Genomic DNA, 25,127 nt, shown 5'->3' with positions numbered 1-25,127 from the left:
CAACAAACGGACAGCAGTGTGCAAAGTGTGCAACAAGAAGATTCAAGATTTTGGTTCAACCACTTCAAACTTCACCCGGCATCTGAAAACGCACCCAGACCGGTCAGTCACTTGCTAATGTGAAAGACGTTAAAATGAGCAATTAGCTCTCAAACGAATATTAACGTTACATTATTGCTGAGTTAACATTTCATAACGGTGTGCCAGAAGATTATTCTGTGACATTGTCTTAAGTTAAGTTACAGTACAGTCACCCAGTGGCGTTTTATGTGTAAAAAAATTAGTGGAGCACCTACACATTTAATGCTTTGCAAGAGTCATACCCAAGCAGCCTATTGTAGATATCAAGAAGGATATTTGTCACATATCGAGAGAGGGAGAGAGAGAGAGAGGGAGAGAGGAGAGAGAGAGAGAGAGAGAGAGAGAGAGAGAGAGAGAGAGAGAGAGAGAGAGAGAGAGAGAGAGAGAGAGAGAGAGAGAGAGAGAGAGAGAGAGAGAGAGAGAGAGAGAGAGAGGAGTCATACTATAATAACCATAACGGTCACAAGTCTAAACTACGTCAACTCTCATGAACCAACAAAAATGAGCCATAAATCAACCTGAATCAACCAAGAAGATGCAAAATCCTAGTTAGCCTGACAACAATATCTCAGAAATCACACAATCCCACAGATCACAATTTAAATAGGCTAGTTCAGTCCAGCACTTAAAACAACAGAAAACAAAACCGCACATCAGCCTTCTCTGACAGGATTTTAAGATAAAATGTTGTTAAAGAAAATATTTATATTTTTTTCAGGAATGTGAAAGAGGTTTTAAAGAACCAGTTTTTCATTTTTAAGTTAGTAAGTTAAATGAGGTCAACTCATAATTTACTTGCACCATTGTGGGTGTGTTTCTTCATTTATTGTTAAAATGCAAAATGCGTGCCTGTTATCAAAATACATTGTTGGTGCGATATATTTCTTTTATTGTATTTTACAGCATTGTTAAAAAAACTCTTGTTAAAGAAAAATACAGTTATGAAATTGAAACAATCCTTTGTATTTGTTCCACATCACATTGCTGTAGATTCATCAATACTGTCTTATATAGAGGATTTTACAGAGCTTATAGAATTTAAATTTGATTTAGTGTTTGCGAGAGACTTGAAACTTGACTTGGACTCTTAACCAGAGACTTGAGACTTGACTTGGACTTGACCCTCAAAGACTTGGGACTTGACCCTCAAAGACTTGAGACTTGACTCGGACTCTCACTCAAAGACTTGAGACTTGACTTGGACTTGCAAAAAATGACTCGCGCTTATTCGAGTTGTTGTTGCTAGCTGATATCAATGGAGGCAATGGAGGATGTCGAAAACAACAGAGGACGAAACCAAATTCTTAATTAATCTTTGGGGAGATGGCTCCGTTCAAGCGAATCTCGAGGATTTGTTGTTGCTGTCGCAATTTAATGACATCGCACAATACACGCTAGATGACGCCTCCACTCCGACGTTGCCACAGCAACCTGTCAGATTGGTCATTAATGTGGCCCAGTCTGAACAGAGCCAAATCCGATTTGGACACTTGCTAAAACAGTGTGGACAGTCAGGCCAGGATTTGAGAAGGAATCAGATTTGAATCAGATTTATCTGCAGTCTGAACACAGCCTAGAAGATTCCATTCAGGGACAACTGCATTGCTTTGAATATTGTGTTCTTTCAAGTTTTAATCCAGTTGCTCCAACCACAATGATGAAAGTCCTGACTCGCATTTCAACCCTGGAGGCAGGAAAGGTGAGAGCAGGCCTTATAGTTGATTTCACATTTTGGTATGAATTTTATGTGTTTTTCCACAATATATTTTCCCATAATTGTAAGCAGAGCTGTGGGAGGGTGTGTGTGGCAGACCAAGCAGTGCTAGAGATGCTGTGTTCAGGATGCTCAGGAGATATTCGCAGTGCCATCAACAGCCTGCAGTTTTCCTCCCTTACAGGTCAGGAGTAAATCCACATACCACACTGCACCACACAGGGTGTACACATGCATACCATGAAATATGTTATATATTTGATTAACACCCCATTGCTTTCCCTTAGGTAAAATTCTAGAATGCACTTCAACTAGTCACAGCAAAGTCTGGTAGCTCTGTAATTTTACTCAATTTTACTCAATTTTTATTTATTTTTATCATATTTTTTGTCATATTTTTGTCAACAATTGTGGATGCTTCTGTGGAGAGAAGAGTTTATTCAAGAGAAGAGCTTGGGGTGTCTGGAGGACACCACCCTATTCCAGCTGAGTTGAACAGGTGTTTTCGTGGTTGGAGATAAAAGCCCTTTTTGCCATCAGTCATCATGGGATATGTCAACTCTCTGCCCAACAAGAGTGATGAGCTGGAGATATTGGTGAAGACTCAGAAAGTATACCGTGAGTGCAGTCTCATGTGTTTTACGGAAACATGGTTGAATCAAAACATCTCAGACTCCAATGTGGACCTACCTGGCTTCACTCTCATATAATCAGACAGAGATGCTAAAGCTAGTGGCAAGATAAAAGGTGGGGGCTTGGCTTTATTTGTGAACCAGAGATGGTGCAGTCCTGCGCATGTTACTGTCAAGGAGAAGATGTGCTGTCCAGATATTGAATTATTGGCAGTAGGGCTGGGCGATAAGACGATACATATCGCAAAATAACTTTTGCTCAATAGAAATATGATACAATTTCGATAGAATTCATTTGTACATGTTTTGACAGACAGAAGAATAGCCAATCATAATTAAGTAGCGCCGCACTGAACCAATCATGCTGGAATAGAGCCAGTCAAGTTAGGTTGAAGCACACAGAACACATGCTATTTTTTTGAGCTGCAGCAGTGAGGGACCGTGAACGGAGATCATAAGCGAGTACTCGAGCGACCAGGTGACTGAAAATGAAAACCCAACGACAGATGAAGGTTCAAATGCTGAAGACATGGTCGAAAGGAAGGGCCCGAGAAAAGACAGCACACACACATGCACAGTGACTGTCGCACATCCCCCCTCTGATTAACTGGGTTGTAATCATAACAGTGACGACTTGGGTGAGTTCGAAGGTGGCCTTCACCAATTGGATAATAATAAAAATAATAATAATGATAACAACTTATATTTATATAGAGCCTTTCATTTCACGTTTGTAGAGGTGAAAGAGAGGGAAAATGTCTGTCACTTGCAACCTGTGCAACGGACAAAAGAACCTCTCCACGCCAGCAGCAAGTAATTCAAACCTAATGAAACACTCAACACAAAAAAGTAACGCAATTAATGACTTTGAGATTGATATAACTCAGTTACTAACTCAGTTACTTTTTGGTAGAAGTGATGAGTAACTATAAGTAATTGCCCAACACTGCCTGTTTATACAACTGTTTCAGATGTTTTCTTCTGTACATCTGTCATGTTCAACTTCTGACAGAAAATAAATAATATTTAAATGAAAAATAACCTTCTGATGTCTTCACAACTCACTTATGAGTAACGGAATATTTAAGCTTGACAAAAATAGTAATTTGATTTATATCGTGATAAATATCTATCGACTGATATGAAAAAGATTATCGTATCAGGATTTTTTCCCATATTGCCCAGCCCTAATTGGCAGGACTGCTTTGCATGTACAGACTGGAATGTGTTGCTGTAAACAGAGGAGAACAGTATGGACATTGACAGACAGGTTGACTGCTTTACTTATTACATCAACTTCTGTAGAGACACAGTCATACCTACAAAGACTGTACACTGTTTCCATAATAACAAACCTTGGATTACTAATGATATAAAGGCAATCATCAATGAGAAGAAGGCAGCTTTTAGAGATGGTGACAAAGCACGGCTCAAACAAGTACAATATGAGTTGAAGAAGAGACTAAAGATTGCAAAGGTGGAATACAAAAAGAAATTGGGAAGGAATCTACAGCACAGCAACATCCGTGAAATGTGGAGAGGAATCATCACCATCTCTGGTCACAACAACAACATGTGTACATCTCCAATGCAGCATCCACCCCCCCCCCCCCCCCCCCCTCCTTACACCTGAGCGTCCCCCCTTGTCTGTCACAGAGACGGGGATGAGGTTGGAGCTAGGAAGACTTTGCTCTGGGAAGGCTGCTGACCCAGATGGTGTGTGTCCAAGACTGCTCAAAGATATCCCTTTTCCACCAAAGCAGTTCCAGTGCTGGTTCTGGGCCAGTGCTTAATTTGGAACCGGTTTTTCTGTTTCGAAGAAACAAACCAGCTCTTTGCTGGACTAGAAGAAAGAACCGCTTACGTTAGGGGGCAGGGGGCGGGGTTATTCAGAACAACCACAACAAACAAGACCGCATAGTGGTGAATAGATAAGGAGTGAATTATCCCTTGAACATTTGACTGATGGTGAAATTCATGCGTTGTGAGTTAGCTGTGCTCTGCCGGCTAACAACAAAGGCTATCAACTGTCTCAATCCTGTCCACAAATACCACAAATACGTTGCATCTGCCATGTTTTATGCGAGCCAGGAGCAACAGCCGTTCAAATGCTGCTGTTGTTGTTGTTGTTGTTGTTGTTGCTGCTTCGGAGTTGGCACAAGTCTTTATGGGAAAGCAGCCAACGTAACTGGCGTATGCAGTGACATCATTACGTAGCCCCGCAAGAACCTTGAGTAGTGGGAAAGCAAACTGGTTCTCAGCTGGTTCGCAGTTGAACTGACTGCGAACCAGCACCAGCCCAGCACCAGCACTGGAACTGCTTTGGTGTGAAAGGGGTAATAGAGCCAGGAGCAACAGCTGTACAAATGTGTAGTCTGCCATCATTGTTGTTGCTTCTTCTACTTCTTCTTCTTCTTTGTATTATTGTTCCTTCAAAGTTGCCACAAGTCTTTATGGGAAAGGAGAGACATCATTGACTTACACAGTGACGTAATGACGTGGCTCCCTAACCACCTCGACCCATGGAAAAGCAAATTGGTTTTCAACTGGTTCACAGTTGAACTGACTGTGAACCAGCACCAGCACTAGAACTGCTTTGGTGGAAAAGGGGTAAGACTGTGCTGCTCAACTGTGTCAACCTCTCCACAAGATCTTCAACCTCATCTTGCCATCTTGAATTACCAACTGTGTCAACAGCACCTGTATGGACCAAAAAAACAGCGGTGGACGGCTCCTCTCTCTCCGTTGCAGGACGGAGAGATTTAAAAGATCCTTCGCTCCTGCGGCCATCAGGCCGTCTAATTCTTCAATAATTTACAGAAGAGCTAACAGACTAATTGAATTTCCCCTTGGGGATAAATAAAGTAATTTTGAATTGAATTGTTTTTTTAATACTTGGACCTTGTCACACCAACTGACATCTCTTATAACTTTCTAGACATACCATTGGAAAAGCAATTGTGGAAGGTAATGAAGGACAGACCTGTGCCTTCACTTGGCAGAGATGTTTCCAGGACAAACCAGAGAAAGAATAAGGCCAAACAAGCAAAGGAGCAGGAAGAAGGGCAGGCTATAGGAGGGAAAGATGCTTCTCTGTTCATGTTCAGAGCTTTGGGAAAGATCCTGCACAGCAAACGTGAGTCATATTGCCAGGTTTCATCTGTTTTGTTCCTTGTAGCATTTCTTCAGATGTTTCATCATTCTCCTAGACTAACCCATAACACACAGACACAAACACAACATAAAATGAATGCTGATGGTCATCTTATTGTTGATCAGAACTAGTTACAATTTGTTGTCTGACCACATCAGAAATCTCAATCTTCTCTACTCCCTTTAATAACGTATTTTTTAAGATAGTGAGGCTTTTTCCTCCAAATATAACCACATTTTTAACATAAGAAGCCATGATTTGGGTAACCAATAAAACAAAACAAAATAAAACAACCATGATATAGTGTTTGAATTGCACTTTGAAAGTATTTTGAATGGTTTTAAAAAATAAACTCATGCTCTGTGGTGTCAAAGACCTTGTACAAGTCAATGAACAAGATAAAACTATTATCTGGTATTAGGTAATTACAATCTTTCATGTCCAATATCAAGCATATGTTATTACTTGTATGTATTATCTCTATAAAGCCTGTGTGCTCTTCATTAATCACTTGAACTAGAACTATTTTTTATTCTTCTGGCAAAAATGAAGACAAATAATTTAGCATCATTGTAAACTAATTGGTCTCCAATTTTCTGGTCTATCTTTGTTTGGTGTAGGGGGGCCCTTGCTTTAATGTAGTAGGAAGCTCCCTTTTGTTAATAGATTCTTTAAACATGGCCAGTAAGAAAGGTTTTGAATTGAAGGTAAAATATAATTCTCCTGTGAATCCGTCATTTCCTGGTGATTTGTTTCCTTTAAAATATTTAATGCACTTACAATTTCAGTCAGAGATATTTCCTTTTCACAAAGATCTCTAAACTCGTCTGTAATTTTATTTGGATTTATTATAATGTTTTCTAGAAAGGATTCAATTTGAGAGGTTGCAGGATTTGAGGAATATAACTGTCTATAAAATTGAGAAATATGTTTTAGGAAATTATTTTAGGTTATTTGTTTCTGTTCCATTCATGATCAATTTACTTATAGTTGCAATTTCTGCATTTTTTCTAAACCAAAAAATGTTTTAGTATTTTTCTCAACTTTTTAAATCCATTGATATAATAAAAGCAGCTTCTGTCCTCATAAATATTATCTAATTGATCCTGTAACAAATTATCCCCTAACAGGAAGAAACCTCAGGCAGTCTGTGTTTGAGTGTTGTCTACATTGTCTAACCACAAAATCACATTTAAGTTGATCCATATTCATGCATTATTAGAACAACTAGAAGCACAATTTCCAGTATGTGATATACCATGAAGTCAGTTAATGTCAGTCATCACTACCGATTGACCTATTAAAAATCCTGTCAGCACCAAAAATCTGGTCAGTGAGGAAGAGGGCTGCTGCTTTGTGGCTTTGGTTGACATAAGATGATAAACACATTGTTTCCCCAAAGGCAAATAGTTAGTGTCCCTGGTTGTTTGTCATCAACAGGTGAGAATCCTGAAGGTGCTGAAGGAGCTAAAGGTGCTGGTGGGCCTGGTCTACCAACTCACCTCTCTCAACATCACAGAGAAGCATTACTGGTACACCCTGAGGTACAAATGCTTTAACTTCAGCAGGTAACAGGGCACATGCACATGCAACTTCCCTAAACTTATCTCTCTGTTTCTCTTCGTCCAGTTGGTTGTTGAACGGTCACACATGTCTGGAGAGATCTTCAATCTGTACCTCCACCAGAATTACTTGGACTTCTTCTCTGAGGTGGAGGATGTGGACCGAGCCAGCGAATATCTGTCTGATGCTGACGTCCTCACTGCTGACTGGATGGTGAGGCTTCCCCAACACATTAAGAATTAATACACTATGACTATGTCACCATTAAGCTGTCTTAATTTTGAAATGCTGTTTTCATGTGAAAACGACTTTCATCCACACTTGTGTTTATCTTCTAGTGTGGTATTTGCAAAGATCTCCGTCCACAGTGAAACACTTTAACAACAGAAAAACACAACAACATTGCACATCACTGCCAACATCTAGTAAGGAGTACAACAGACAAAGATAAAAAATAAATCCAGGCTATGACAGCAGCTGTGCTGTAACATCAATTTTTAAAAAGAGTGCTCACAAAGAAAGTTAAAGATGTTCGAAAGTTGTCCACTTAACTTTGCTGCCTCATTTACCCGGGATTTCCACCGGGTCCGTCAGTGGAGTGGAATGGCTGCAGCACGGTTTTGCTCCGTCCTCTGCCTGGCATCAACTCACACCGGGAGCGTTATGGCAGCGGAGTGCTGACTTGCGAGATAGCAGTATATGCATGAGATCACGCGATAATCCCGACACTATGCGAGACCGTGAGATCCCGCGATAAACTGAGTGTATAAAGTCAACAACAACGAACAACAGGTTACTTTGCTTCTCTGACGTGAAAGAACTGTTCATCTTGTCATCTTTCCTCAATTTTCTGCTTCTACCATGGGTAAGTTTGCTAGTCAGCTTCTATATTTTTCTGGTTTTATGATTTTAATTGTAGTTTCATTATGTCCTACTTTGTTGTGCTGTATTGACAGTGTAATGACATAGTTAATACTGTTAAAAGTCCAGTTATGAACAACAAGACATGGATCAATGAACACTGGCATTAGTTCTCCTACTCAACCAGCAAAGAAGACAACAAGGCAATTTTTACCATCTGGTGGCTGAACTGAGGCTGGACAGCCAACGCCACCATCAGTATTTCCAAATGAGTGCAGAGCAAATGGACGAACTTCTGTCGGCCCTGAAGTGACCTGAGGCCTGTACTACGAAGCTGGATTAACATACCCGGGATATCTCTCCGTTACCTGGGTTGACTTACCCAGACATTCGCAATCATGATAACCAGTACTACGAAGCTGGTTATCAACTCGGTAATTTAACCCAGGGTTTTCCAATCTGGATCACTGCATGCTCACATAAGAGGGGTGGTGTTTGCAAACGAGAAACCCTACAGAGCAGCCTACTTTACTGGCGGAGCAGACAATTATTCTTCAAAAATATGAAGAATTCAATCACATCATCCAGGCCAAAAGCAACACTGTTGCTGCAGCAAAAGCCAGGAAGGAATGCTGGCAGAAAATTGCCGGCATTAAGTTAGTTTAATATTCAACATTAATTTGACATTCAAAATACAAACCTATTATGCGCTTCAACTATTTGAGTGAATGATGTCAAACCAACTGTATAACATACAGACTAATATCCCTCATGTGCCACAAGGATTCTTTTTTAATATATATTTTGGTCAATCTTTAAAATTAAAAAATATGAATAAAATTCTGCTTTTCTGCACTTCGCAGTGATTACTCTCAAGATGTTCTTATTGAGACTTTCTGTCACGTTTCCTGACAAGTTCTGAAACTGGAGGTTATTTATTTATTGTATATGTAAAAAATTGATATATTTGAAAAATAAGCCTGGTTGCACATGAGGGATATTAGTCTGAATGTCATACAGTTGGTTTGACATCATTCACTCAAATGGCTGAAGCGCATAATAGGTTTGTATTTTGAAAGTCAAATGAATGTTGAATATTAAACTAACTTAATGTCGCTTGAAAATCATTCTGTACCTTTCGTATAGGATGTCATCAGGGACATCTAAAGGATTGCATCTCCCTAAAAAGTCTTAGCCAGAACATAACCTGCTCAGGAGCAGGTTAGCCGTTCAGCATAAGTTACCATTTCTCTGTCAAATATCGCCCCCCATTGGTAAGATGTCTCATTGCTGCCACATAGTGAAATTCATTGCATTGCTTCAAGACTCACACTACGCAACACAACCTCTATTTGAAACCAGCGTTTGAGCGATAAAAATTTCATGTGATTGACAACATTTTTAACTATCGATCATCGATTAATCATGCCCATTCCTACTATATATATATATATATATACATTAAAATTTGTTTGTGATGGGCGGCAGTAATGAGCGGTAATGAGCAGAAGATGGCTAGTGGGGGGAGGTAACGGTGTTCAAGGAGGACGACGCAGAGGTTGAAATTGGGTGTGAGATGATTGTCCCAGAGTGGGTGAGGTAAGGGTGGGTGATGTGGAGGTTAGAGCTGCCATTGAGAAAACTATGATGGTGAGGTTCCTACCCAGGCCAACGCAAGAGACATGGGAGGAGATGGCTGACGGCTTCTGGAAGAAGTGGAATTTTCCAAACTGCCTGGGAGCAATAGATGGGAAGCATGTAACCATCCAAACCCCACCACTGACTGGGAGTCAGTATTTCAACTACAAGAAAACTTTCTCCATAGTGCTTTTGGCACTTGTGGACTCGGACTACAGGTTCAGGGTCATTCAAGTGGGGGACTTCGGCAGGACCAGCAATGGAGGTGTATGTGCTGGATCAGATCTGGGGAAAGGAATGGAGGCCAAAACACTTAATGTCCCACCCAGTACCTCTCTGCCTGGCGCTGCTCACTTGGGTGATGTGCCACATGTCATGGTAGGTGATGCAGCTTTCCCACTAAAGCCCCATACCTAATGCGACCATACCCTGGACAAAACCTCACTCCCCAAAAGAAGATATTTAACTACCAACTTTCAAGGGCAAGGATGGTGGTTGAGAATACTTTTGGCATTCTGTCCTCCAGGTGGAGAGTGTTACATCACAGGATCAACCTGCATCCACAAAATGTGGACACCCTTGTTGTGGCTGCATGTATTCTGCATAACTTCCTGCTTCCCCCGAGAGAGAATATGAGGTTGCTGGAGGAGGCAGAGCAACAGGGGGAAAACCTGCCACCAGTATGTAACATGGGAGGAAACAGGGCCTCAAGAGAGGCCTATAATGTGAGGGAGATCTTCTCCATCTTTTTTCAACTCCCCAGAAAGCAGTGTGTCTTGGGAGGACAGGATGGTGTGAAAGCTTGTTCAGAAATTGTGGGAAATGTATATATTTGTATATAGATGTCTTTTGTTATTCAGATGATGTTGTTTTTTGTCATGCCCATGACATATTTATTGTTCTCTAAAAGTGTTGTATTTGTAAAGATGTCATCATTCATTGTAAATAAAACATTTAAAAATCAGTCTGTCTGCTGTGGTTAAACATTTTACAGATAATCAAAAGTAGTTTCTGTAAAGTTAATTTAAAATGATGTTTTTATAATCTGAAGTTGTAGTTTATACTCACCATCCACTCCCAAAGCTTCTGCAATTAAATTCCAGGCTTTGTCCTTTCTGCCATTGTCCTTATAAAAAAAGATCAGAGGTGTCATAAATAATTGTGTGTTTTTCAACTTCCACGATGACTCTCTTGTCGTCCATGGTCCCAAATCTCAGAGACCCTCTGATCGATTGACTGCTGACCTGGGGCCACCGGTTATGACGTAATGTGGATATGAGGTTGTGATATATGATCTGCGCATTGTTTTATTTTGGAAGTTTTATTATGCCGATTCTCTTTCTGACTTCCTGTCTGGTGCAATCTGGCTCCGTCAAAAATAGAAATGCTGCGGATTGATAGAGCTGCGGCACAGAGAGCCGTTGCTGGGACGTTGCTGTGACGTTGCTGTGACGCTGCTGAGACATGCTCGGTGGAAACACTCTCATTGATTAGAGTGGCAGCGATCAGCTCCAGTTCCACGCCACTAATGGACCCGGTGGAAATTGGGCTACCACACTACACTGCAGTGTAGTGTGGACATATTTATAGGGAATGCTTAGATTAGTAGAATCTGAACCAAAAGTATTTATATCAATGGAATGATTGATATAAGTGCATGACAACATATGTATTGTTGAGGTACAATTCACACTGCTCATTGAGTAAGGTCAATGCTGTGAAGACACCAAAAAGTGGTGAAAAGTGCCCTGCAGCAAGCTGCCATGCAGTTTCTGTGGAAAACCTACAGCAGTAACACTTTTGCACAAGGATCCAGAGTAACACACTTTTGTTCCTCTATATGTATTTATGTATTTATGTATGTGTTTATATAGATGGGTGGAATGACAATAAACAATCTTGAATATATGTAGCTATAAAGGGCTCATTTTAAGGTAACAACACAATGATTCTTATTTTCATGAGATTACACACAAATGAAAACATACTCATGAATATTGTATTCCATTTCGGCCAGGTCTGTTCCATTACAGGCCATTAAATCTTACACACTGGTCCTTTTTAATGTAAAAGGCATTGTAAAAGCATTTACATATTCAGATCTGTGATCCCTAGATTTAAAAAATAAGATCACATAAGTTACCAGTAAACCTATGGATGTGCTGCCTAGAATGGCTCCCTTCTCAAAACTGGTTTCACACAGGACCAGCGACTATATTCCATAGCAGTCTATGCTTGTATCGTGGTGGATTCACTGCCACTGATAATCTTTGTTGTCTATATAAAGTTGTGCACTGTGCTGTTCTCAGAGTCGCAGAACCATGGGGGATTATGGGTCTTCAGTGGCCACCAGGGGGCTCCTCCACTCAAATTCTCAACAAGTTGCTGTTGGCTTCAGACCACTGCACAAACCCAACTGGCTGCTGGTCAACAAGAAGGTAAGACAGAGCGCTGTGGTTAGGATCATATCCACTGTGACACAAACAAATTAAACTGGTTCTGTGCCTTTGTTTTGCTTTGTACTGGAAGATGTTTGTATCAGAATGGCACAAAATAAGACAAAACTAATTAAATCAACTAGAAGTCAGAATAATCAGCTTATGGCTTCAGTAGCTGCGCGCTGAATATATACTGTATCTTATTGCAAAGAACTGAAAGAACCACTTACAATTGTCAAAGGAAACTGACATTAATCAGAAAATGGAACCAAACATTGTTTCCATTATGATTTGCTGTTTATCTATTCACCACTTTTCCCATTTTAGACCTATGCTCACAACACACTGCATAAGTAATGATTTATTTTACTGAAATAATTTGACATTTTCTTATGTATAGTGATTTTTATTATGCCACACACATTTGTTGTATTTGTGGCACCTCCCAGTGGTAGATTAGAATGAAAATTTCAGGATAAATTTTAGGTACTTATGTGTATTCTGTGGGTTTTGTGATGACTGGCCAAACAGGTAGTGACTTTGGTCTATTTATGTGCTGAGCCATTACCTTTTGAAGTTCATTGATCAATATCTTAAAAAGTTGAACAAGATATCAACAAGCTTTCTACAACTTTTGATAAGCTTTGTCTGATGATGATGATGATGATGATTCATTATGGTCCAAGGGGCTTTTTTGTAGAGCCTGCCTGTTTTTTTTTCACCATGTATGCACGAGCGGGTCCACCATCTTTGAAACTACCAACGGCATCTCTAGTTGGACAAACCACATTTGACCTGAGTTTGTCACTGCCCAATTTGCACCGCACAACAAACCAATTCCACCTAAAATTAGAGGAAATTCAGTTCAAAATCTTAAACAACTACTGCAGTGCCCGCGCAAAATCTGTTTTTTCGTGTGCAGGCATCCCAACTTCCAAAATGTAATTTCAGGTTGTCCGTTCCGGCTGGGAGGGGGCAGGGGGTGTGATTGGTCTAATAAGCAGCAGGATGCTTTGCTCTCACACGCGCTGCATTGATAGTCACACAAACACACGCGCACGCGCTCAGTCACTCTCTACAGTGCACTCTTGCTTGCACGGCCCAGATTCCGGGAGATTGTATCTCATTTGCGGGCGTCAGGGAGCTGCTATCAATATGCGGGAGACTCCCGGAACTTCCGGGAGAGTAAGGATGTCTGTGTGTGTTTTTTACTACAAAGTAGCCTGGGCTATAAGTGTTTTCAGTTTCATCCATTTTTTTGAGGGTCTAAAGTAAAGTATTTCACATTGTAGCTGCCAAAGCTCCGCTGCCTTATACCCTGTCTAACTCTGATCCTGTGCTGCCTTATACCCTGTCTAACCCTGGTCCTGTGCTGCCTTATACCCTGTCTAACTCTGGTCCTGTGCTGCCTTATACTCTCTCTAACTCTGGTCCTGTGCTGCCTTAAGGCTGATTTATACTTCTGCACCGGAGCAACGCCGTTGGAGCGACGCCATCGTTGTCCTTTCGAAGTTCTGCGTCGAGGGAACGTGTTGCTTGGGGTGACTGTGTGTGTGTGTGTGTGGTTTCAGAGGAGTCTCTATCTGTATCCTTGTTTATCTTCCAGTCACAGTAGCATGTAGCATTGCGCTATGTGCTCTAATAACAGAAAACACATACCTTTTTGTTCATTATTAATAAATAAAGCAACTGCCGGAGGAACTGACGCTTTGACCGGACCAATCACAGCCCTTGCGGTCCACGTTGCCATGACGCGTAGTTAGGATTTTTTGGTGGTGCACATCAGGCTATGGCGTAGGGGTCTGCGTCGACGCAGAGAGCTCTGCGTAGGTACGCCGTCGTTCCGACACAGAAGTATAAATCAGCCTTTATACCCTGTCTAACTCTGGTCCTGTGCTGCCCTTATACCCTCTGTAACTCTGGTACTGTGCTGCCTTATACCCTGTCTAACTCTGATCCTGTGCTGCCTTATACCCTCTATAACTCTGGTTCTGTGCTGCCTTATACCCTCTATAACTCTAGTCCTGTGCTGTGCTCAGTGTGCTGTGTGAGAGGGGGAGTGGCCAGTGGCTAGAGCGCTAACAGCAAATGTGTGCTTCTTTTACAGATATATTTATCTATATCTTTTACATTTCTTATCCAAACAACGTCAAACTTGCCACTAAACTTACTCGTGCCTGTAGCAAGACACCTGTCACGTTTGAATCAAGCGGATGAACGGTTTGAGAGATATGCGAATAACAGACAGACAGACGTTCCTGTCATTTATAGATAGATATTTTATCAGCCGCTGAAACTCTACGGAGAAGATTCCATATTAAAGTGGATCCCTGCCTATTTTGGTTGACAGTCTGAAACTATTGAGCATTTACTTTTTTCTTGCTCAGTCACAGAACAGTTTTGGAAAGATCTTTACAGCTGGTTAAATATCGTAGCGACCTGTTCAGGGATTAAAGTTCTCTGTCACTATGACGGATTTCCATGAATTGGACTGCCGAAAGGGTTATATGAGATCAATGCAGATCCAATGAGAATTACAAAGGTATAACAATATATAACGTGATACTCTACATTATTATCACAACAAACACAGCAGGCATGGGCAGCCCACGAGTCAATTTCAAAATATCAATAAATTGTTAAAATGGCGTTGGAAGCAAACAGACCATTACTGCATCTAAATGAGTTAAGTTGTTACAAGTCTCCACTGCTGTTTGTCTGTTTCTGCTGCACACCGAGGGTTCAGCTCCGCCCCCGAGACGCAGGACAGCAGCTAACGTTAGCCTCTGCTGCTGTTTGCAGTCTTACAGCCGCTACCTCTATAGGTAGCGGCTGTAGGATGCTGTTGTGTTCCCCACACACCTCAGATACCTGCATGCTGTTTAAAAGCAAACAGCAGCAACGTTAAGCTGCTTTTGGTTGGTTCAGTGTAAGAAAGCAAAGGCTCAATGAGAGATCTTCTTTATGTCTATGATGATGATCTCTGTATTAAAGAGCTGCATGTTACACCTCTGGTGGAGCTGAGCATCAGTGTGTGCTGCTCACACAGAGACAGTGAACCAGGTATTTTCCATTTCATTTAGAGAAGAGCAGCAATAGTTAATGGGTAAAATGTTTTTCAGCAGGAGAACAATTTGCCGTTATCTCAGCTGTTTCCACCTTGTTTTACCTTTAGATCCTAGGAAGCAACCGCAAAAGGGTTTCTAAGAAAAGGTAGGTGGTGAAGCTTATGACTTAGTCGGAAAAAAAAGATTTTTTTTTTTTGCTTTAATCCCTGAGCCTGTTGTGTCTCTCTCAACAATACAGTCAAAAAAGTGATGTGCATGTTCACCTCTCCTCGGTGACCTCAAAGTGGGAAGGTGAAGGGGTTTGAGGTGATTTATTGTTGAGAAAAGTTGTTTGGAGTTGGGCTGTTGTTGATGATGGTGGAATAAAACCTGGACCGTGCATCCCTCAGAGCTTCTGCATATGCCTCTTGTGTTCTCTGTATGCCTGTTTGTGAACAGTCAGTCCAGAGGTCTTGAGCCGCCGCTCAAGGACACGCCCAGTCGTCTTCATTTTTCGCAACTTGCAACTAGGTGTACCAGGGTGCTGAGTGCGAGAAGGAGACTGACCTGGATGTTAAGGGGGCGTGGAGATTCAGTAGACTGCTCAGGGACTGGTTGTAGGAATCCACTGAGTCAGCAACAGAGAGGAAGTCAGTAGAGCCAGAAGAGAGAAGTTGAAGGTCCAGGGCATCCGCGTTGATGTTTTTCAGATTTCTGAAATGGATCTGCCACTTGATCTTGCACCTTGGTTTGGGGGGAAGGAAAGGGCAGTTCCATTGACATGACCTTCTGATCGGAAACACCAAGATCGTAAACCTGTAGGTTGCTGATGGGGGCAGAGCTAGAGATGACCAGATCAAGTGTGTGCCCCCTGAAGTGTGCGGGGACATCAACATGTTGTTGTAGTAACCTACAGTCCAGTAGCTGAAGGAAATCGGCAGCGGAGTGGCATGAGGGGATGTCGACATGAATATTTATCTCCCAGGATTATGGTATTGGCAGAGGACTACCTCTGCCAATACCATAATCCATAATCCAGAGTGTTGTGAGGAGATCAGAGATTTCCGGTATGAAAGCAGAGTGGGGTTTGGGGGGCCGGTAGATGAGGGGAAAAGTCATGGGGGGTTTACAGTTAAATGCAAGACACTCGCAGAAGGATGTTGTAGACCGCAGGATGGGGGACAACTCCAGGTCCTGTCGGTGGATGACAGCTAGGCTACCACCGCGGTCAGTGCTATGAGCTGCCTCCAAGTAGCTCTACCTGGGGGGACAGGCTTCATTGAGGACGGAGTGAACCTCTGGCTGGTGCCAGGTTTCTGTCAGACACATGAAGTCAAGTCTGATGTGTTCTTAAATCAGGGATTTATTGTTGATGGATGAGGCTAACTGCTAGCCAGACAACGTTAGCACCAAGTAGCAGCCGGCTAACGGTAGATGGTGGTGAACAGTGGGGGATGAAAGTTGTCCGTCAAGGCGATATGATGGTTAGATCCAGAGAGCCCTTGTGGAGGACAGAGTTGCGGTGGTGGGACAAGGGTTGACAGGTTGACAGGGTTGACAGCTGAAAGTCATCTGTAGCAGGTATCCTACAGGTAGGTACCAAGCTACCCCACCAGTAGAAAGATGGGTGCATCATTGGAACCGAGGTCCAGAAAAATGTGAGCACAAGGCATCACAATTAAAACAATCCGTGCTGTTAAAAGAGCAACTTGGCTAGTAAAAAAAAAACACAATTGCGCAAAAATAGTTATAGCAATTATGGATATTATTAGATATTAAAAAGCTCTTGTAATCAGGGGCACCACCTGTCAAATATTTAATTGGTTGTTTGATTAACTTAATGCACGCTGTTCCGCCTACGGGACGGGTCAGAAGTTGGGAGGTACCGACAAGTTCTTCTGAATGTTTTAAACACCAACCCTTAAACATATATATTCATGCTATACATTGTTAGAAAGCTTAGATTGCCCTGATTCATTCAAGACCACTCACAAATTATATGGTTGCTCACAGACGTCATAGTATTGTCTTGGCTAGACACTCAGCTAAGTAAGAACAGAATGAAATACTTTCCTCAATATGTATTTAGTCCAACACGTAACGTAATACACACGGAACAAACCATAAACGGTCCGTTTACGTCATTTCCTGACCTGCACGTCCATCTCAGTGTACATGTGACTAGATGTTTGCGACCGTGAGCCTCTCCTGCTTCTGACAACACCACACACAAGCCAATCAGTGCTTAGGATTAGGCAGTACATGCCTCCAAAGCCAGTGAGGACATGTGACCGACGACAACGACAACATGGCTTTGATAGACAGCTGTTCCAGCCAATGGAAATATTTGGTGAAATTAAGTTAATAACCTTTTAGCCAATAGGTTTCCATCGGTGTATGACGTATGACACTAAGCTATCAGTTTGGCTGTCCATAAACAAACTCCAAGAGTAACCGGCGCGCTCCACTGTCTGTGCACGCGCCCGGTGTGTAATCATAAGTGTTGAATCATATCATTACGCATTTGGCATTTTGTTACACGGTTGGTTCTTCTTCGACTTGACATCTTTATAGATAAGTAGATAAGTAGATAGATAAATAGATATAGCTAAATAAATAAATAGATTGATAGCTACATATGGCAAAGAAATACACGGCTGCAAAGGCAGCAGAGTTGCTTATGAACTGGAGTGATGAGGAGGCATTTTTTGGTCTTTTGACTCCAAATTTGGACTGCATGAAGCCAAGACCTGTGGCTGTGGCCTAATTGTGTCTATATCCCGCTGAGAGGTCCCTCAGTGTCTGTACACATGTCATTGTATAGGCAAACCTATGGGCTAGTAAACAACCCCATCATTGTAACCTCTGCCACTCTTTGTCAGTAGGTCACAGAATCGCACGGACACTTTTACAAGAATCCTGAGAGTGTTACCTTTACACATATCTGAGTCTCAAACTATGTGGGATCTGTGCTGCTCACAACTTGGGCATGTTGTTTAGGTTAAAAACCATAAAAATAGGGGCGTGTATTAAGAGGTTAATAAATCAATACATTTCTGAATCAGTCAGATATCTAAAGTTCATGGCTCCACAGTTCAATAGATCCTGTCGTATCAAAATATTACTAAGTTTCTCGTTCAAAAAAGGTTGAAGTTCAAAAAATCAAGTCAAATCAGGGATCACCAGAAGTCGTCCAGCTAAATGCAGTTAGAGTTTTATTGTCGACAGCAAAACCCGGAATCACAATACACAGACATAATCTATGTATAAATGACACAAAGAGATAAGATTTTGGGGTGTGTTTTTATACTGTCAATATTGCTGACCCTTGCAAAAAGATTCAACCCCCCCCCCCCCCTTGTTTGGTGTACGTTTAACCAATTAGCTTTCTTCCAAAACACATGATCTCATTTCCCTGGCACCAGTTCTTAAGATGCCCCAAGCATGCCCTTTTTACAACTCTATTCATTCTATGAACTGCAGGTGCAATGGGTCTTAGGAGGCCTTTTGGCTTTAGTCATTCTCGGCCTTGAGTTTTTGTTTTTTTTTCCTTGCCTGTTGTAATTCAATCTACACAGCTGCTGTTCAGCTTAACTCAGCAAAAATCCAATCACAGTTCATTTCAAGTTCAATATTGGCTTGTTACTTTTTCTTACTGCATTTGTTTTCAATAATAATGATAATAATGCAGATTATATTAAATCACATATTGTGATTTTCATGCTTATTCACTCAGTAGATGCAGAATCACACACTTTCATTGGTTCTGGTTATCTTTAGCAACTAACAATCAACAAGTTCCTTTATATCAAAAACAATCTTATACAATGTAAATAACCATCATAAAAATTATACTCCACATATCCCCCCTATGTGACTTCATAGTCACACCAATGGGTTCCCCTAGTAAGGGTTCAACTATGCACTTATTTTGCAATAGTACACATCACATCAGTAATTGGTTACAACCCCTTTAATGCTTCCAGAAAGTCTTAGAGAGTACACGTGAGGTTTTGCTTTTTACTTCAAATACTTTTAATAATCATTGGCTTTACTTCTACTACTATACTACTACTACTACTACTATTCTACTACTTCAGTAGTTTAATATTTCCAGTACATGACTTAAAAGAATTAGTAGCATGTGAGGCCTCTAACTAAGTGCTTTCCGTACTTGACGTGTGTAAAACTTAAAACAGAAATACATGGTATAGCTGTACTTCTCTGTGTAATCGATCAATTTAGTGAGTTTAATGCAGTTAATCATTTCAGTAAGTTTCGATGCAGTTCACACAAATGTTCCAATGTTGGTCCTTTTCAGTCAAGCAATTCAGTCCCTCTTTTGATTGGCATGTCACCGTCAGTTGGTGGCACTGTACTGACAGGTAGATCCCTCCCTGCCATTACATGGCAAGACAATTTCCAGGCAGAAGAAGGAGTATCATGCACTATTATGCATGACACATCCCAGAAGTTAGCACACAAACCCCCGTGCAGGGTCTGATTGTGCTCTATCACACTCTTGACCAGTTGATTTCTCAGGTGATCTTCATGGCTGATGAGACAGCCCATTTTCTCTTATTTGTTTTCTTCTCTCTTTCGAGGTCAATGAGCTGCCGTTTCTGCTGGCTCGTCAGTGTATTTTGAGGCATCTGGGCCTTTCACCATTATTCATTCCTGTATTTATCTGCTCTTGACGCCATGCTGGTAAAGGCACAGGTGGTGCTTGATGATAGTTTGCCCTTCCAGATGGTCCTGGTCCCTCGATTCCTGATACCGAAGGATTGGGTAGCCATGGTCCTACGATGACTCGTGATGGGTTGCCTCCTATGATTGTCATGGTGTCCCTGTGGACATGGCAAGTAGTGGCTCCCCTGGACCAGTTCACGAGGTTCCCCCTGTGGCCCAAGCAATGGTGGTAGTTGCTGGGCCTGGAAGTCCTGGCTTGGCCCTGCTGTTGGATATGGATTGTTCTGCCACATGCTTATCTACCAGGATGATATTAAAGCAAGGATGAGTTCATGTAGTTATGCCAATCAACGGGATCACTGGTGTCATTCCTCTCTTTCAACCATCAAAACCCTAAAAACAAGTCTCTATCTCTCGTTGTAATTTTCCACTGGTCTGGATCACCAGAATATTTCTTTCTTCCCCAACGGTGTTTGTTTCCAATCACAATGTATGGCTCATCTGTATATTCCCTATACTTTTCATTATAGTGATCTGACAGTCTTTTTATTTCTGACTTTCCAAAGCTTTGTAATATTGAATGTGTGCTGAAAAGTATTTCTACTCCCAGACATACAGAGTAAAGGTGTACATACTATTTTTCTTTCAAATTCTATTTATACCAGAGGAGTTGTCTAATTCATAAATTTGGACGTTCCATTGCAAGTATTGTATATTCTGTATACACATGTTTGCATCTTTACTCATCATGGGATATCCTTCTGAATGTACTGAATATTTAAAGTGTTGCACATGCATTTTGGATTTTTCTAATTAATTGGTCCATATGGAAGTCTGTCTACTATGTCTTGAAATGTATCATTTTTCGTGCTGGAACATCTTTGCTTTTTATGTTGGGGTCTTTTACTTTTGTGTTTTGGTCTCTTATTGGTTGAAGCGTCCGTCATTTTGGTTTTTAGTAGTCTTCATATATCGGAGTCTCGGTTTCCTGAGTGGAATATTCTTCGTACTCGTGTACATTTAACTCTTCTAGGTCCCTCACCTGGACAGGAAACTGTCCCATTATTACTTTGGTTGTGTTGTTTATCATTAATTTTATTATTGGAAGCACACAGCATATAACTACGGCTGCTGTCAGAATTAGGCCGCCTAATATCATTCCTATGATTTGAAAAATGCGTGGCCATGATAATTTGCTCAGCCATTCCCAAATTTTATCCAATGCTTCTGGTTTGGTGTTCCAATTGGAATTTTTCACGTTCATCCCTGATTGCTTCTATTTGCCTCAATAATATTGAGAGGTTGCCTTTTTCTCCTGCAAATTGTGGTATTTCTCGTCTCTGAAATAGTTGTAAATCCCCTGTTCTTCAGCCATTAATCTGTCTATCACAAACCTATTTTGCAGTGTCATTTGGGAGGTGGCATACAATTGTTCGTTAATTCCGCGAATTACTTAGATTGTCCAATTCATAAATCGCTCTTGATTATATCATAAGTAATTTATCCATCTGCGGTTACGCGCAATATATTGTGCATTAATTGTTGGTCCTACTAACAGTATCCAGCTGGTTCCTTGACCTGACAAGAGGTGTCTGGTTGGTCTGGTTGAAAACTCGGGAGCTCCACTTATAGTGGGTTCCATTTGGTGTTGCAAATCCAGTAATTGAGTTTAAGGAATTGGATGTGAGTTTCTCATAGACCATTATTATAGCATTTCGAGCGTTTGTCATTTCTTTTGTCATTCTTTTTCCTCTCATTATACAGAGAGGATGCTGCTTTTACAGTCAGTGGTGGTACCCATGGTTCAAATTGGTTATCCAATCGTCTGGGACAAACTGTTAATTTATGCTTTTCTGATTCGTCATTCCAGCTGGCCATTATCATTACACAGTAGGCAAAACAAGACGTTTTGTTTCTAGAGGCATCTTTTTCCATTGAGATTAGCATAACTATGGGCAGTGTTTTTGCATTGCAGCATGCGATGCAGGTTTGATTACTTATTTGTCTAGCTGAAAACTTCAGCCATTGGTACAACATATTATTCCATCTGATTACTTCTGCTTGTTTGGATTGACGTACTGGGCGATTTTCATTAGTTCTCTAGTTTTAGCTTTTGTCATAATTTTGTTGTACTTGAGGTTAGCACACTGCTGGGTTGAGCACATCATCACCACTTTCACCACTCATTTGTTCTGGCATTGTTTGTGAATTGGGTTGTCAATTATTTTGTTCCGATCAGTCGTTAGTGCCTGGTTATGTGAAGCTGATTTTACATATGTGAATTTTGTCACTATGTTAATTGGTATTATTCTTTGTTCTACTGCTGGCACTCCAATTGCTAATGCACATTCTGTCCATTTTCTTGTTGTAACTTTAGGTTCTGGTACCAAATTGGATATATCCATCCTATCACCCAAGTAATTTTATTTTCCAGTTGGGTGGCATTGGCCTTTTCAGGTTCAGGTTTACTTGGTTTACTATTCAAGCAGAGGTCCATTATAGGGACCCTTTAAATAGGGAACCAGCATTGGTCTCCCTGTCATTATTTTATGCGTTATGCGTTGTTAAGTGTGTTAGTCTGTTAGTTTATGTTCGCATGAACACAAGCGCAAGCAGCAACAAATGCTTTTTCCATTGTATGAACTGATGGTATCTGGGAAACCAAACCTTTTAAAACTTTTTTCACAAAAAAATTTAGCTACCGAATCTATCAATCATTACCAAGATGTTCCCTTACCTTTTAGCGCACTCTGTCACATCTACGTATTCCATCATCAGATGGCGAAATGGTCCAGTTGGTGGTGGGATGTGTGTGAGCGGCGCTGAAAATACTTTTATGTTATGGTGTGTACAAACATCACATTCTGCCAATGTTCTATCTACTGTTTGTGTCAAAAATGTTTTTTTATCAGACACTTTGGAGTCATGTTATCACCTCCCCCCTTGCGCAATGGCTGAAGCCATGCGCATTACAAATAACACACCTCATTAACAAAATAGGTGAAACACAGTATCTGTGAGCATTACGCCAAAAGCATTTCTGAGGTCCATCCTGAGTAATTTTGATAGCACTTCTTTCAAACTACATTAATTGCTCGTATACTTCTGCTTTGTCTTGTGCTGTTTTTAAAGATGCTTAAGTAGTGAGAGGCTCACAGTCTTTTAGCAATTTAATAATGGACCTATACAGGTACTAGGTGCAGCTTGTTTGGTGGTTTCATCTGCCAAATTGTTGCCTTTGGCTATGAAAAAGATTGCTTTTTTTTTCTTAATAGTACTTGAATGGCTCCCCATGTATTACTGGTGCGCCATTAGCTCTTAAATTGCCTCTTTGTTTCCAGATGTTACTGTGTATATGACAGATTGTGTAGGTATACTATGAATCTGTATATACGTTGAGACGCTTACCTGCTGCCAGTTTACATGCTGCAGTCAAAGCTTTGATGTCTGCTAACTGAGCTGAGAATGGTTGGGATAATTTAATCGCTTGGATTTCTGTAAAGGTGTCATCTGGCAGCAGCTGTACAATTGAATAACCTGCATGGGTATCTGTGGCGTCTCTAAAACAGGGACCATCAACCAACAAAGTAAGGTCTGCTGTTTATTGGTCGATTATGCATATCTTTTCGTGGGTTCAGAAACACATCAGTGGCTTGAAGACAATCACGTGGTGAGCCTTCTACAGGTGGCACCTGCGTTGCTGGGTTGATAGTGTTGCAGCGCTGAATTCTTAATACTGGTGCAGATAGTAGTCCTGCATAAGTACAAATCTGGGGCTGGTGAGGAGAGCATGTAATTGATACTGCCACTGCCTGCCCCTGATAACAGGGTGTCAGACCTGTTTTAATGTTGTCCAATTTAGTGTTGTAATAAGCTAATGGTTTCTTACCCGTTGTAGTTTCCTGCATTAGACCCATGCATACATAGCCAGTTCTTTCTGCAATATACAAGTGAAATGGTTGAGCATAGTCAGAATCACAGAGTACTGGAGCGGTCTGCATATCTGTTTTTAGGGCTTGAAAAGCACCTTCTGCCTCTTCTGCCCAGTATAGTCAGTAGAGGATTTTGTTGGACCTGCAGCTTTAATTAGTCCTCTAGTTGGGGCTGCTTTTGATTACATAGATGCAAATCCCCGGGTGACCATACCCTGCCATCCCAGGAAAAACAACTTTTGTCCAATCATTTGCGGTTTGGGAGCTTTGGTTATAGCTTCAATCTGTGAGGGAGCTATGCTCATTTTTTGTTTCCAATCTGCTGTCTTCCTAGCTGTTGAACCTTTGTCTGGCATAACTGTAATTTGTCTTTACTGTCTTTGTGTCCCCCCTTTGCTAATGCAGTTAATAATACAATTGAATCTTTTTTTTGCATTGATCCTTGGTGGGGCTACGTATTAGCAGATCATCTAAGTACTAAATTATTGTGCTCGCCATATTTAGGAGCTACAAGTCCCCAGTCCTATCGACATAGCCTTGTGCTAACCGAATGTACGTATACTGTTGGGTTTGATAAGTAAATGCAAACAGATATTGTGAGTCTGGATTAGGCATGGGCCGGTTACCGGTTTCAAGGTATACCGCGGTATGAAAAAGTCACGGTTTCAAAACCACTAAAATATTCCGTCATACCGTTCCTGCGGTATGAGCGGGTTTTTTTTTTTTTAATGTGACGTCTCGTCAGAGAGAGAGTGGAGGTCGCTCAGGTCGCGTGCAGCTGCAGCGTAAAGTAGCCCTCCTCCGGCGCTCCTCCGGTTGCTGTTACAAGCAGGTAGCTCTGCAGGCTGTATGATGGCTGAAGGAGGCGAGCCCCCCGAACTTTTCCCACCGTTTAAAAGCGCCAAGTCGGCTGTATTTATACTTCGGCTACCGTAAAAAGACAGACGGCCGCGGCTTGGAGGAAGAAGATCCCGGACAGTAGCAGCACGAGGAGGAAATACATCCTATATGATAGTGAGCAAGTCTCCAAAAACTGTTGAGATTCAGTTTTAAGCTCCTTCCTGCATATATGTATTTATATTTATCTTAGATGTGTTTTTACTTTTCCAATTATTTATGTTCTGATCTTGAGCCACAGGTTAGGGTTTAGTGGGCTTAGGGTTTTAGGGTTAGTGATTTATTTTCATTTTGTGTGTTTTTTTTTTACTAAAAATAATTCATTTATGTCGTGACTTGAGTTGCAGGTTTAGCCTCAGTTAAAGGACTGCACTTATTTTTTTTATTATTTATTTAAATACATATTTACTAAAAATAAAAGACTGTTCAATGGAAAAAAAACATTTTTTGGTTTTAAATACAGACATTTCAAAATATCACA

At 41.1% G+C, this 25,127-nt stretch overlaps 1 protein-coding gene across 2 annotated transcripts in view; it reads left to right on the top strand.

Annotated features, from left to right (window-relative positions):
• Window positions 1-25,127, top strand: part of rad17 (RAD17 checkpoint clamp loader component) — a 57,223-nt gene that overhangs the window by 18,132 nt on the left and 13,964 nt on the right. For both annotated transcript variants that reach the window (XM_053326042.1, XM_053326043.1), the window contains exons 9-14: window positions 1,711-1,780; window positions 1,868-1,979; window positions 5,366-5,563; window positions 7,022-7,125; window positions 7,211-7,357; window positions 11,953-12,081. In XM_053326042.1, coding sequence (XP_053182017.1) covers window positions 1,711-1,780; window positions 1,868-1,979; window positions 5,366-5,563; window positions 7,022-7,125; window positions 7,211-7,357; window positions 11,953-12,081 — 760 coding nt within the window. The remainder of the gene's footprint in view (window positions 1-1,710; window positions 1,781-1,867; window positions 1,980-5,365; window positions 5,564-7,021; window positions 7,126-7,210; window positions 7,358-11,952; window positions 12,082-25,127) is intronic.

The sequence above is a fragment of the Scomber japonicus genome, chromosome 9, assembly GCF_027409825.1.
Source record: "Scomber japonicus isolate fScoJap1 chromosome 9, fScoJap1.pri, whole genome shotgun sequence".
NCBI lineage: Eukaryota > Metazoa > Chordata > Actinopteri > Scombriformes > Scombridae > Scomber > Scomber japonicus.
This window is presented reverse-complemented; position numbering and strand designations above follow the sequence as displayed.